The sequence below is a fragment of the Artibeus jamaicensis genome, unplaced genomic scaffold, assembly GCF_021234435.1.
Source record: "Artibeus jamaicensis isolate MK-2021 breed Jamaican fruit bat unplaced genomic scaffold, CSHL_Jam_final contig_447, whole genome shotgun sequence".
In the NCBI taxonomy this organism is placed as follows: Eukaryota; Metazoa; Chordata; class Mammalia; order Chiroptera; family Phyllostomidae; genus Artibeus; species Artibeus jamaicensis.
In genome coordinates, this window is record NW_026521834.1 from 1,576,459 (window position 1) to 1,592,266 (window position 15,808).

Below are 15,808 nucleotides of genomic sequence, written 5' to 3' on the forward strand. Positions count from 1 at the left end.
CCAAGACACCCAGAGGGGCAATCTCAGCCCCCATGCCTCTGCGGATGGTGGGAATGGTGGGAGCTGATGCACCAATTTTGACTACAGCCTGAATGTCCCTGAGGGAGGATGCAAGAGCCCCGTCTGGCTCCAACCCTGAAGTAGGTCAGATTTCAGATAAATGGGTGGTTTTCCTGTAAGTGATGAAACCCTCCTCTGTACTTAATGACAAACAGACTCAACTTACCCTAGCCCTGCCCAAGCAGCATGGTGAGAGGCCACACTTCTGGCCCTTCTCAGCCCCAAACCCCTACCACACACTTTTTAAAACTGCCCCTTGGGCCTTAACATTCCTGTCACCAGGACTGTCAAAAACTAACTCCTCCAGCCCTGGCGGGGAGTCTCAGTTGGTTAGAGCACTGTCCTGTATACAAAATGGTTGCGGGTTCGATTTCCAATCAGGGCACATACCTAGGTGGTGGGTTCAATCCCCAGTTGGGGCACAAACAGGAGGAAACCTATTAATGTTTCTCTCTCCCTCTTCCTCTCTCTAAAATCAATAAGCATATCCTTGGGTGAGGATTAAAAAACAAACACTCCTCTGTATATTCCCTCTTCTGAATCTGCAACTGGAGTCAAGCATCTCCGTCCATCTGGTGCTCCTCTGACAGCACCCAAGACCTTTCTTCTTGCTGGAGTCTCTTCAACGCTTCCTTCCTCCAGGAAGCCACTACAGTTAAGCCCTATGAGAGTCCCAGTACCCTCAGCAACATGTTTCAGGAAAATCTGCACAGTTTTGTGACCAGTGCACACATCTTCCCTCCCTGCTCGAACCCTTCCCTGACAGAGAGGAACCATGCCTTCTATCTCATCGCCTCTGGACATCACAGTGTCAGACTGCTAACTCAAGTTCGCAGGCCCGACCACCTCCCTTCCCCAACCACCCACCCAAACCACCCTTTCCTCCCTAGCAAAAAGCTAGGGTTCCAGAAGCCTCCCAGGAGATTTGTCTAGACCCCCAGCTCTATGCAAAGCTTCCAGACCAGTCCAAGCCAACAACTACCAGTGTAAACTTGAATCATCTTCAGGGCCAGGCATTTCACCACTTTCCCTCTTGCTGGACTGAATCTTACATCTAACAACTCTTTTATGTCACACAAAGAACCTTCTGACTTCCCCCAATCTTCAAAGACACCTGAGATCAGCAATACTTCCCACGTTTGGGATCACAAGCTCCTGCTCCAAACACAGTTTACATACAATTCCTGGGGTCTTCAATGGCCATGAGACTCAGTTTAGATGGTGGGTACAGAAAAAAAAAGGCAAAGGAGTCATTGAGGCAGCTGACGATGACTGGAGGGTGCTTTGCACAAGGTAAAAACTGAGACCCAGGGACAGGATAACAAATGAAAAAAGGAGACCATACTAAAAAATAGGAAAGGGGTAAGGGCAGGAAGCATCTGTCAGACTGAATGTTTTATTTCATCACACATCCCTGGTTTAAAAAAAAAAAAGGTGGAGGGAGGGGTTCAACATTTCATCACACTCAACAGGGAGCACATTCCCATCCGAGAACTCAGTACCCCTTCTGAGGCACCACTTGAGTCTTTGCTGGCTCCAAGAAAGAAAGAAGCTGAGTTTTCTAACTTTTGTAAGAAAACTCTCTATCAAATATGTTCATTCTTGCAGAGGCGAGGGCTGGGTCCTCAGGGAAAGAGATCCTGGGCTTGGAGCAGCTGGGGTCCCAGAGATGAAGCTGGCGGCTGGACCAGCAGAGCTGCAAGAGATCCTGGGATCTGCAATCAGGTCCGGAGCCCTAGAATCCATACTTGGCTTGGGTTTGCCGACGGCTGAGCTTATTTTCCGACCAGGTGTTCTTCAGCTCCAGCTCCCGCTCCTTAGCCTATGGCAAAAAAGAAGGAGCAGAGGATAGTCAAACTGAGGTTTTTCAAGACAATTTTCTCATCTCTATGAGCTTCCCCATTTAAAATATTTCCCCCATCATAACAATTATGGAGAAATAATAAATCCCTGGAGAGACATAATTTTCTCTTACTCAAGCATAAGGAGAAGACCCTGAGAAAGCAAAGAAAAATCATCTCTTTGGGAAGCTAACAGAGTTTAAGAAGAATAAAAACTCAAGAATCCTGTTCTTTCATCTGCTAGAATTAAAACTGAAATCCTCATCTTGGCCAAGTAGCTCAGTTAGTTAGAGCATTAGCTCTATACGCCAAGGCTGTGGGTTCGAGCCCTGGTCAGGGCATATACAAGAAATGAGCAATGAATGCATCAACAAGTAGAACAAGAAATGGATGTTTTTCTCTCTGTTAAATCAATCAATAATTTTTTAAAATCTAAATAAATAAATAAAGCTGAAATCCTCACTCAAGTGGGGAAAAATAGACAAATGAGACCCAGTCAATGGGAGAGAACAGGCTCAAAGACTTGGACAGGTCTAAATAGGGCAATACCTTCATCCAGAGATGCAGCTTTGCTGTAGTGTTGAGTACAGTGTGTGTGGAAGCCTAAACATTCACAGCACTTTGAAGTACAATGGAGCTGTGAGAAAGACTGGACAGTACTAGAATCATGATTACCTCCTTCTGACCTACACCTGCTGGCTCTACAACTGCATTCTGGGAATGTACAAACGCCGTCATAGAAAACGGGCTCCTTAATCTTACCCTACAAAGTTATAAAATGCCTACTCACTTCCCATGGAATAAGGGTAGGGGCGGCTAACAGTTACGGTTTAAAAACAGACTCTATCCTCAAATCCGTATCCTGCAAGTAACAAGACAGGGTAAGGCTACAAGTGAGCTCCTGCAAAGGGAGGCGGAACTCTGACAACAAAAGTCTCATTTGCCACCGAAATCACCAAGCAGCCTGGACACGCCCAAGACAAAGGGCCAGGAAAGATCTTCTTCCTATCTGTATCTTCGACAGCACTTCATATACGGTAAGCCTCAAACAATGGGTTAATATTTCATGATTAAACTAGTATTTGAAAGCTGCCGGTTCCTATCAAATAAATACCATGATACATTCTAATTCCCAAAGATATTTTTTGACGTGACTCTGAATTATCTGTGTTGATGTTTCCTGTCACGAAGGTGGGGAATACAAAACTGACCTCCTCATTAGTGAACCAACTTTTTCTTTAAATAGTTTTTTAAATTATTAAAGCTGGCCCTGACTGGTGTAGCTCAGTGGATTGAGCATAGGCCTGTGAACCAGAGGATCACAGTTCGATTCCCAGTCAGGGCATGTGTCTGGGTTGCAGGCCAGTTCCCAGTGGGGGGACACACAAGAGGCAACCATACATGGATATTTCTCTCCCCCTCTCCTTCCCTTCCCCTCTAAAGATAAATAAATGAAATCTTGAAAAAATATATTAAAGCTGCTATTTAAAAGAACTCTGTGATAAGTGAGTTCAAGATGGCAGAATAGGTAAGTGCTGTGCTCACCTCCTCCCATGACCATGAAATTACAGTACAATCAGTTTGGACGGCCACCTGAAGACCAGCTGAACAGAAGTCCCATAACTAAAAACAAGAAAAGCCACCTGACAGCCTGAGACTGATAGGAGGGGCAGAGACACAAAATGGGCTGGTCCCACGTGCACTGTGGCAGCTGAAAATCAAGAAGGACATCTCGCTACGGAGGGACCCTTTGAAGAACAAGGGGTCCCAGCCCCACACCACGTTGCCCAGCCAGGAGGAGGCCCAGCGCTAGGAAGAAGAGCCCACACAACACAGCCATGAATACGGGCAGAATTCTATCCATTCGGGTGGGAGGGAAGCTGCTAGAAACCCAGGCATCCTCTTAAAGGTCCCACAGACTCATTCACTCGTAGGCACTTACCCTAGGCTCTTCTAGCAAAGGGAACAGTGGCTGAGGACAGGGAGGGTGAAACCCACACAGGGACACTCCTGAAACACACTGCTCAGATGATCTGGGACCCCACAGGCCACCTACTACACAGAGCTACCCTGCCAAGCCTGGGAAATGTAGCAAATCTACCTAATACACAGGACCAAACATAGAAAGGCATCAAAAATTAGGAAACAAAGAAACATGTCCCAAATGAAAAAACATGAGAAACTCCAGAAAAAGAACTAAATGAAATAGAGGCAAACAGTTTACCAGATAGAGTTCAAAACACTGGTTTAAGGAGGCTCAAAGAATATAGTGAAAACTTCAACAAAGAGACAATAAGCATAAAAAAGGACACAGAAACCATAAAAAAGAATGAAATGAAGAATACACTAAATGGAATCAACAGCAGATTAAACAAAGCGGAGGACCAAATCAGCAATTTGGAAGACAAGGTAGCAGAAAACACCCAACCAGAAGAGCAAAAATAATTTTTAAAAAATTTTTTTAAAAGTATAAGAACAGTTTAAGGGACCTCTGGACAACGTGAAATGTAACAACATCTGCATCATAGGCGTACCAGAAACAAAAGTGAGAAAACAAAGGATAGAAAACCTATTTGAAGAATGACTGCAAACACCCAAAACCTGATGAAGCAAATAAGATACACAAGTCCAGGAAGCACAGAGTCCCAAACAAAGTGAACAAGACATATCATAATTAAAATGCCAGCCTTTGCTAATGTGGCTCAGTGGATTGAATGTTGGCCTGAAAACCAAAGGGTAGCCAGTTCGATTCCCAGTCAGGGCACATGTCTGGGTTGTGGGCCAGGTCCCCACAGTTGGGGGTGTTCCAGAGGCAACCGATTGGTGTGTCTCTCGCGTATCGATCGATGCTTCTCTCCCTTCCGTTCTCCCTCCCTTCCCCTCTCTCTAAAAATAAATAAATAAAATCTAAACAAACAAATTTTAAAAAGCCAAAGGTTAAAACAAAAAGAAAATCTGAAGACCAGAAAGAGAATGGCAGTTAGTTACCTATGAGGGGACTCCTATAAGACTGTCAGCTGATTTCTTTTTTCTTTTCTTTTTTAAAAAAGATTTTATTCATTTATTTTTAGACAGAGGGGAAGGGAGGGAGAAAGAGAGGGAGAGAAACATCAACGTGTGGTTGCCTCTCACATAGCCCCCACTGGGGACCTGGCCCACAACCCACGCATGTACCCTGACTGGGAATCAAACTGGCAACCCTTTGGTTCGCAGGCCGGTGCTCAATCCACTGAGCCATACCACCCAGGGTTCAGCTGATTTCTCAACAGAAACTTTGCATGCCAGGAAATACTGGCATGAAATATTCAAAGTGATAAAAAGCAAAGACCTACAAACCAAGGCAGAAAAGCTACTATCTAAAACTGAGGAAGAAATAAAGACCTTACCAGAAAAGAAAAAGCTAAAGGACTTCATCACCACCAAGTCAGTATTACAAGAAATGTTAAGGGGCCCTGGCCAAGTGGCTCAATTGGTTGGAGCACCATCCCACACACCAAAAGGCTGTGGGTTCAATCCCTGTCAGGGTACATACCTACATTACGGATTCGATCCCCTGTTTGGGTGCATACAGGAGGCAACCAGTCAATGTTTCTTCCTCACGCTGATGTTTCTCTTTCTCTCTTTCCCTCCCTCCCTCTCTCTCTAAAAATCAATAAAATATATCTTTGGATAAGAATTTAAAACAAAAAAGAAATGTTAAAGGGGACTTCTTTAAGAAGAAGAAGGAAAAAATATGAATTCTAAAATGGCAATAACTCCATACCTATCAATAATCAGTTTAAATGTAAATGGATTGAATGCTCCAATCAAAAGACAAAGGTAGATAAATGAGTCAGAAATAAGACCCATATATATGTCTACAAGAGACACACATCAGATCTAAAGACAGACTAACAGTAAAGGGATGCAAAAACAAATTTCATGCACATGGAAATGAAAAGAAAAAAAAAGCTGGGGTAGCAATACTTACATTCAACAAGATAGGCTTTAAAACAAAGACTGTAACAAAAGACCAAAAGGGCACTTCATAATGATAAAGGAGTCAATCCAAGAAGATATCATCCTTATACACATTTACACACACAATACAGGAGTGCCAAAATATATAAAGCAAATACTGACAGACATAGAGGGAGAGACTGGCCCTGACTGGTGTGGCTCAGTGGATTGAGCACCAGTCTGTGAACCAAAAGGCTGCCAGCTCAATTCCTAGTCAGGGCACATATGGGTTGTGGGCCAGGTCCCCAGCTGGGGGTGTGCAAGAGGCAACCACACATCGATGTTTCTCTCCCTCTCTTTCTCCCTCCCTTCCCCTCTCTCTAAAAAAAAAAATCTTCAAAAAATAAAAAGGAGATACTGACTATAGTACAGCCATAGTAGTGGACCTTAACACCCCATTGACATCACTAGATGAATCTTTCAGACAGAAAATCAACAAAGAAACAACAGCCCTTAAATGACATATTACACAAGATAGATGTAACTGTCATTTTTAGAGCATTTCACCCCAAAAGAGCGGAATATCCAGTCTTTTCAAGTGCACATAGAACATTTTCCAGGATAAACCACATTAGGCCACAAAACAAGTCCCACATGGTATAAAACTAGAAATAACTACAAGATAAAAACTGAAAACACACAAACACATGGAGGCTAATTACGTGCTACTGAACAATGAATGGATTAACAATGAGATCAAGAAAGAAATCAGCCCTGACTGGTGTAGCTCAGTGGGTTGGGTGTTATCCCACAAACTGAAAGGTTGCCAGTTCAATTCCTGGTCAGGGCACATGCCTGAGCTGAGGGACAGGTCCATGGCTGGAGGCATGTGAGAGGCAACAGATGGATGTATCTCACTCACATCGATGTTTCTCTCCTTCTCTGCCTCCCTTCTCGTCTCTCTAAAAATAACTAAATGAGTATAATCTTAAAAAATAGTAATAAGATACCTTGAATCAAATGAAAATGAAAACACAATGATCCAAAATCCAATGGGACACACAGAGAAAGCAGTCATAAGAGGGAAATTCATAGCAATACAAGCCAACCTCAATAAAGAAAATATCTCAAATAAACAATGTAACCTTCTACCTGAAGGAAATAGAAAGAAAACAATAAACAAAGCCCAAAGTGAGTAGAAAGAAGGACATAATGAACTGAGGTGTCACTGCTTCGATTCCCAGGCAGGACACTTGACTGGGTTGTGGGTTCTATCCATGGTCCGGCACATGCAGGGGCAGCCAAGCAATGCTTCCCTCTCACAGTGATGTTTCTCATTCTCTCTTTCTCCCTCCCTTCCCCTTTCTCTAAAAGAATAAAGAAGTAAAATAAAATCTTGGTGGCAGTGGCGGGGGAGCAATCACGGCAGAAATAAACAAAAGAGAGTCTACAAAAAAAAATCAATGAACCTAAGAGATGGTTCTTTGAAAAGATATAAACCAATACCAGACTCATCAAGAAAAAGGGAGAGAGGACCCAAATAAATAAAATCAGAAATAAAAAAGAAATGACAATTGACACCACAGAAATAAAAGATTATAAGAAAATACTACAAACAATTAATTACAAGTCAATAAGTGTGACAATCAGAAGAAATGGATAAATTCCTACAAGCATACAATCTTCCAAGACTGAATCAAGAAAATAAAATCTTAACAGTCTGATTACTAACAAAATCAAATCAGTAATCCAAAACTTCCCAACAAAAACAAAGTCCTGGACCAAATGGCTTCACAGGTGAATTTTACCAAACATTCAAAGAAGATGTACAACTTTGGATTAAGATGGAGGTGTAGGCAGACACACTTTGCCTCCTTATACAACCACAGAAAGAAATTACAACTAAATCTTAAAACAAGTAACACCCGCCCTGGCTGGTGTAGCTCAGTGGATTGAGCGTGGGCTGCGAACCAAAGGGTTGCCAGTTTGATTCCCAGTCAGGGCACATGCCTGGGTTGCAGGCCAGGTCCCCAGTGGGGGCCATGTGAGAGGCAACCACACATTGATGTTTCTCTCCCTCTCTTTCTCTTTCCCTTCCCCCTCTCTCTAAATAAATAAATAAAATCTTTAAAAAAAGTAACACCCAAAACTGTCAGAAAAGTGAACTGTATGGAAGTCCGACAACCAAGGATTTAAAGAAGTCACATTCATCTGAGAATTGGAGACTCAGTGTGGAGCGGAGAGGCAGCAGCGGAATGGGTATGCAGGGCCCCACATGCGCATGTGGTGGGTAAAAATCTAGAGGGATACCTTGGGAGTGATCCCCCAGACCCAGGCAACAATGCACAGCCCAGGGTTCCAGCACTGGGAAGATAACTCCACATAACTTCTGGCTGTAAATCCAGTGGAGGTTGGGGTGGCAGAAGAAACTGCCAGATTTTCAGAACACTTTGCTTGAAAGGCCCACATGGTCTTAAAACACATGCAAACTGACCCATTCTGGGATTCAACACCAAGGCAACAGCCAGAAATGCACCAGTCGCATATGCGGAGTGGGTGAAGTAACTGGAAACAAGGTGAGTGCCAGGCATACCCCCAGAAGCCAGGCAGTGGCACACTTCCCTCTCTGAACCCTCCCCCAACACAGAGCCACAAAAGCAGTGAAGAGGGTTGCCCCACCCTGATGACTACGTAAGGCTCTATGCCACAAAACTTACAGGTGCCTTTTATAGGGGTCAAAGCAGCTCTACCTAATACATAGAAACAAACACAGGGAGGCTGCCAAATTGAGGAGACAAAGAAATATGACCCAGATGAAAGAACAGAACAAAACCCCAAAAAAAGAACTAAACAAAAAAGAGATAGCCAACCTATCAGATGCAGAATTCAAAACACTGGTAATCAGAATGCTCTAAGGACTCACTCAGTACAGCAACAACTATACTGAGGAAGAAATGAAGGTTACATTAAATGAAAGGAAGAAATGAAGGTTACATTAAGTGAAATAAAGAAAAATCTAGGGAAACAACAAAATCTAAGGGAAAGAAACCGGATTCAAACCCACAATTTGGAACATAAGGAAGAAATAAATATTTGACCAGAACAGAAAGAAGAAACAAGAATTCAAAAAAAAAAAATGAGGAGAGAAGACGACTCTGAGACATCTCCAAACATGCCAACATCCAAATTATAGAGATGCCAGATGAAGAAGAGGAAGAGCAAGAAATTGAAAATTTAATTTGAAAAAATAATGAAAGAAAACTTCCCTGATTTGGTGAAGGAAATAGACATACAAGTCCAGGAAGCACAGAGAGTCCCAAACAAGTTGGACCCAAAGAGGACCACACCAAGTCACATCATAATTAAAATGCCAAAGGCGAAACATAAAGAGAGAATCTTCAAAGCAAAATAAAAGCAGAGTTTTACCTACAAAGGAGTTCCCATAAGACTGTCAGCTGATTACTCAAAAGAAACTTTGCAGGCAAGAAGGGACTGGCAAGAAGTATTCAAAGTGATGAAAAGCAAGGACCTACAACCTAGATTACTCTACCCAGCAAAGTTATCATTTGGAATGGAAAGGCAGATAAAGTGCTTCCCATATAAGATAAAGCTAAAGGAATTCATCATCACCAAGTCATTATTACATGAAATGTTAAAGTGACTTATTTAAGAAAAAGATGATCAAAACTATGAATATTAAAAGGGCAGCAAATTGACAGATCTCAACAACTAAATCTAAAAAATAAAATAAAATAAAAATAAAAATGCCCTGGCTGGTGTGGCTCAGTGGATTGAGCGCTGGCCTGTGAACCAAAGGGTCGCTGGTTTGATTCCCAATCAAGACACATGCCTAGGCTGCAGGCTAGGTCCTCAGTTTGGGGGCATGTGAGAGGCAACCACACATTGATGTTTCTCTCCCTCTCTTTCTCCCTCCCTCTCTCTCTAGAAATAAATAAAATCTTTTAAAAAATAAAATAAAAAATAAATTAAAAAACAAACAACTAGAACAGGAACAGAATCACAGGCATGGAGATCATTTGGAGGAATATTAGCGGGAAGGGGAAAGGGGGAGAATGGGGAGGAAGTGCAGGGATTAAAAAGCATAAGTGGTAGGTACAAAATAGACAGGGGGATATTAAAAATAGTACAGAAAATGGAGAAGCCAAAGTACTTATATGCAAAACCCATGGACATGAACTAAGGCGGGGGAGGACTGCTGGAAGGCAGAGGGTACCAGGAAGAGGAGAAGAAGAAAAAGTAGCAGCCATCCTTCTCAAACTACTCCAAAATATCCAGGAGAAGGGAAGGTTCCTAAACTCATTTTATGAGGCTAGCATTACCCTGATTCCAATACCATACAAAGACATTACAAAAAATAAAATTACAGGCCAACAGCACTGATGAACATAGATGCAAAAATCTTCAACAAGCCCTGGCTGAGGTGGCTCAGTGGACCAAGGGCCAGTTGCCAGTTTGATTCCCAGTCAGGACACATGCCTGTGTTGTGGGCCAGGTCCCCAGTAGGGGGCGCATGAGAAGCAACCACACATTGATGTTTCTCTCCCTCTCTTTCTCTCTCCCTTCCCCTCTCTCTAAAAATAAATGAAATCTAAAAAAATAAAACCTTCAACAAAATACTCGCAAACCAAACCTGGCAATAAATTTTAAAAATCATACACCATAATCAAGTGGGATTTATTCCTGGGATGCAGGGTTGGTTTAGTATCTGCATATCAATTAACATGATAAACCACACAAACAAAAGAAGGATAAAAATTACATCATCATAACAATAAATGTAAAAATAGCATTTGAGGAAGTCCAGAATCCATTTATGATAAAAACTTTCAGCAAAGTGGTAACAGAGGGAACATATCTCAACATAATAAAGGCCATATATAAGAAGCCTACAGCTAACATCATACACAATACGGAAAAGCTAAAGGCATTTTCCTTAAGATCAGGAACAAAATGAGAACGTCTACTTTCACCACTTTTTTTCAACATAATATTGGAAGTCCTAGCCACAGCAATCAGATAAAGGAGAGAAAGGGGGAGAGAGAGGGGGAGGGAGAAAGAAGGAAAGAAAAAGAGAGAGAGAGAGAGGGGAAGGAAGGAAGGGAGAAAGAAAGGGAGGGCATTCAAATTGGAAGGAAGACGTAAAACTGTCATTATTTGTGGATGACAAGATATTATATAGAGAGAACCATAAAGACTACACCAAAATCTATTAGAATTAATCATAAATTCAGTCAAGTAACAGAATACAAAGTTAATAGTCATAAATCAGTTGCACTCTTATACACCAAGAAAGAGGAATTAAGAAAATCCTATTTACAAGTGCATCCAAAACAAAAAGCAAAAAACCCAACCTAGGAATGAATTTAACCAAGGAGATAAAAGACTTGTACTCAAAAAATTAAAGCCAGAAAGTCACTGAATAAGATACAAATAAATGAAAGCATATACTGTGCTCATGAACAGGAAGAATTAACATCATTAAATGTCCACACTACCCAGAGCAACCTATAAATTTAATGCAATCCCTATCAAAAGCACAATAAAGTTGAAGGTATCACACTACCTGATATCTAGCTATACAACAAGGCTATAATAATCAAAACAGCATAGTACTGGCATAAAAACAGACATAAATTAATGGAACAGAATCGAAAGTCCAGAAATAAATCCACACCTATGTGGTCAAAGAATCTATACAAAGGAGGCAAGAATACATAATAGGGTAAAGACAATCTACTCAATAAATGATGTCAGGAAAACTGAAGAGATGGATGCAAAAAAAATGAAAGTAGACCACTTTCTTATACCATATACAAGAATAGACTCAAAACGAATTAAAGTCTTAAATGTAAGGCCCAAAACAGTAAAACTAGATGAACACATAAGTCGTAAACTCTCTGACACTGCCCTTACTAATATTTTTTCGAATATAGCTCCTCAGGTAAGGGAAACATAAATAAATAAATAAATAAACAAACAAACAAACAAACAAATGGGACTATCAAACTAAAAGGTTTTTATGCAGCAAAGGACACCAACAAAATGCAAACACAACCTACCAATTGGGAGAAGATACTCATTCGCCAATGATACATCCAATTAGAGGTTAATACCCAAAATTTATACAGAATTCATACAACTTAACACTAAAATAACAATCCAATTAAAAAAATGTGCAGAGGGCCTAAATAAACATTTTTTCAAAGAGGACATACAGATGGCCAACAGACATATGAAAAGATGCTCAACATCACTAATTACCAGAAAAATGCAATTTAAAACCACAAGAGCCCTGGCTGGTGTGGTTCAGTGTATTGAGCTCTGGGCTGTAAACCAAAAGGTTTCAGGTTCGATTCCCAGTCAGGGCATGTGTCTAGGTTACAGGCAAGGTCCCCAGTTGGAGGTGTGCAAGAGCACCCTTTCTTCCTCCATTACCCTCTCTCTAAAAAATAAATTTAAAATCTTAAAAAAAAACACACACACACACACACACACACAATGAGGTTATCACCTCACACCTGCCAGAATGACTACCACTAATAAATCAACAAATAAAAAAGTATTAGTGAGGATGTGGAGAAAAGGGAACCCTTGTGCACTACTGGTGGGACTGCAAATTGGTGCAGCCGCTGTGGAAAACAGTATGGAGTTTCCTCAAAAAATTTAAAATAGAACTACCTAATGACCTAGCAATTCCACTTCTGGGTATTTATCTGAAGAAATCCAAAACACTAATTTGAAAAGATGTATGTATCCCTATGTTTATTGTAGCATTATTTACAATCACCAAGATATGGAAGCAGCCTAAGTGCCCATCCATAGACAACTAGATAAAGATGTAGTATATACAGGGCCTGCCTGAAATAACGCCTGCCTGAGTGTGGTTGGTAGGGTAATAACATGGGTGTAACAATTTATATTTTAATTTGAACATTTCATCTAAAATGTCATATGCTGTGCTTGAGTGTGATACCATTATATTACAGAATTACATGCTTATAATTGTTTAAAAAGGGCATTATTTCTGCCAGACCCTGTACATACAATGGAATATTACTCAGCCATAAAAAGAATGAAATCTTACCACTTGCAATAAAACATCAATGAATCTAGAGGGTATTATGCAAAATGAAATACATCAGACAAAGCAAGATAAATACCACATGATTTCACTTATATGTGGAACCTAAAGAACAAAATAAACAAAACAGAAACAGACTCACAGATACAGGGAACTGATGGTTGCCAGACTGGGGAGTGGGGAGATGTTGGGCGATTGTGTGAATAAGGTGAAGGGTTTATAACTACCAATATACAAATTGGCAGTTATAAAATAGTCACAGGGATATAAAGTATAGTGTAGGAAATACAGTCAATAACATTATAAGAACTACATATAGTGCCAGGTGGCTACTAGATTTACCAGGGGAAATCTATATAAATGTAAATTATATAAATTTATTTTTGTAAATTATTTTTGTAAATTATATAAATGCCTATCAGAGCCCTGGCTGGTGTAGCTCAGTGGATTGAGTGCGGGCCTGTGAACCAGACAGTCATGGTTCGATTCCCAGTCAGGGCACATGCCTGGGTTGCAGGCTGGTTCCCTGCAGGCCAGTTCCCAGCAGGGGATGCATGAAAGGCAACCGTACATTGATGTTTCTCTCCCTCTCTCTGTCCCTTCCCCTCTAAAGATAAATAAATAAAATCTTTAAAAAAAAATAAAAAATAAAAAATAAAAAAATAAATAAATGCCTATCACTATGCTGTACACCCAAAACTAATGTAAATATTAAATGTCAGCTGTAAATGACAAAAATAAATTTACTTCAAAAACCTTGTGATAAACTATTTCACTTCCTCTACACTTACATTTTAGATATCTGAATTTTCACTTACAGTTTATTTTAAGCACCTGTACTCCAGTCTCATGTGAAGTAATTCTGAAGGACACACACCCCCTAGTGGCCACATGGAGAAAAGGACAGAATGCCTGCCCAGAGTAGGTAGGTGCCTCGCAGCTGGGCTTGCAGTGAAGATCTCAGCCTTCAAATTCCCACATTTATAGGGACTCTGCCAGGTAAGCCAGGGCCCTCGGTGCTCTCACCTGATGAATCAGATATGTGATCTGGTGTTTCCGCCGCTGCTGGCCTGTTGGCTGTTCACCTTTCTTCTGCAAGGGAAGAAAACACAATCATTAATCCACAGGAAGAAAAGCAGAAGTTTCTCAGATGCCTAGACAGTGTGATGCTGGGGACTGAGAAAACAATAACACTGCCCAAATTCTGGGGGAGAAAAGTGAGCTTGCAGCTATTTTTATGTCTATATACTTACAAAGCCGTTATTTTTATTAAGGCCCTTATATACAAAAAGCCACACTCAGAATACTTGCCTGAAATAGCCTGCTAATATCCCCATTAGACTGAAACATTTTAAGATGGGGACTCTGTCTTCTTTCTTAGCAACCCCACCCCACCCCCAGCACCAAGCTCTGCCCACAGTGAACATCTGATACCAGTTGTATTGCCTACAGTCAGTCTAATACAGCTTAAGTGCCGGAGCACAGGCAACCTTCCTCCCATCTCATAATCCCCTGAGTCCTGTTCATCTCTGTCCCCTACTCCCTAGCCAGTACAGATGTCTAGCCAGTCTCCTACCTAACTGCTTACCAAACCCTCTCCCAACAATCACCTTTGGCTAAATCCCCGCTGCCCCCGTTCTAGCAAATCCCAGCTTCCTTGAAACTAGGGTTTTCACCATCATCGCCACCTCTCTCCAATCTTCCAGCCTCCACCTCTAATAGCACTGAACCCCTAACTAAACTTTGATGCAAATGATCTACTGTCAAAATCTGTATCGGTTTGGGCTTTTGTTCTATACTTTTTCCATCCTCTGTTAGTGTTTTCTCAGACTAGAAGCTTCCTAATCAGCCCCACCCAACTCCCGAAACTCCTCTCTAGAGTCTCCTCAGCACTTATGTAATCAATTTGCGCTGTAATCATTTACACTCGTGTCCTTAATCTTTTTCCCAACTACACTGTAAACTCTGCAAGGAAAGGAAACGAATCTTTGCCTTCTTTTTTTCTATTTTTTAAAAGATTTTATTTACTTATTTTTAGAGAGTGGAAGGGAGGGAGAAAGGGAGAGAAACATCAGTGTGTGGTTGCCTCTCGTGCACCTCCTACTGAAGACCTGGCCGGCAACCCAGGCATGCGCCAACGAGGCATCGAACCCGCAACCTTTTGGTTCGCAGGCCAGCACTCAGCCCATTGAGCCACACCAGGCAGGGCTTGAGCTAGTTTTTTTTTTTTTTTAAAAAGAAGGCATGTCCTGGCTGAGTGCCAGCCTGTGAACTGAGAGGTTACCACTTTGATGCCTAGTCAGGGCACGTGCCTGGGTTGCAGGCCAGGTCCCCAGTTGGGGACTTTCGAGAAGCAACTGATAAATGTTTCTCTTGTACATCATGTTTGATGTTTCTCTTCTTCTCTGTCTCCCTCCCTTCTCTTCTCTCTAAAAATCAATTATTATTTTTTTTTTAAATCTAGCTCAGTACAATGAGATGGTAGAAAGAAAACTTGGACCAGGGAAAATAGCAAACACCAATCCCTGCTTTACTTAATGTCATTTAATGTGACAGTTAAAGCTGATAAACATAAGACATCCAGCTCCATTCTTGGTCCACAGTGAGTGCTAACAACAGTCACTATTACTATGTAATGATACCTCTCACCCCACAGTTAGTACAGCAAGCTCTAAGTGGTTTTTCCAGTAAACGGCATGAATCTATGCTATCTAACCACTATCCTTTTCTCTGTCCTCTATGACCGCCAACACTCAGTTAAAACAAATGGCTAGGGCTCCAATGACCATCTGTGGCTACTGAACAAAGCAAACGGGGGGCGGGGCCAGAGAAGGGAATAAGATGCCCAACCTTGACCTTGCTGGTA

At 41.5% G+C, this 15,808-nt stretch overlaps 1 protein-coding gene across 1 annotated transcript in view; it reads right to left on the minus strand.

Moving 5' to 3' along the window:
* Positions 1–1,442: 1,442 nt before the first annotated feature.
* PRCC (proline rich mitotic checkpoint control factor) overlaps positions 1,443–15,808 on the minus strand; it is a 38,183-nt gene continuing 23,817 nt past the window's right edge. The window contains exons 6-7 of the mRNA XM_037132628.2: positions 13,969–14,034; positions 1,443–1,882 (exon numbers count right to left, since the gene is read on the minus strand). Of these exons, the coding sequence (XP_036988523.2) occupies positions 1,796–1,882; positions 13,969–14,034 (153 nt within the window). The 3' untranslated portion in view covers positions 1,443–1,795. The remainder of the gene's footprint in view (positions 1,883–13,968; positions 14,035–15,808) is intronic.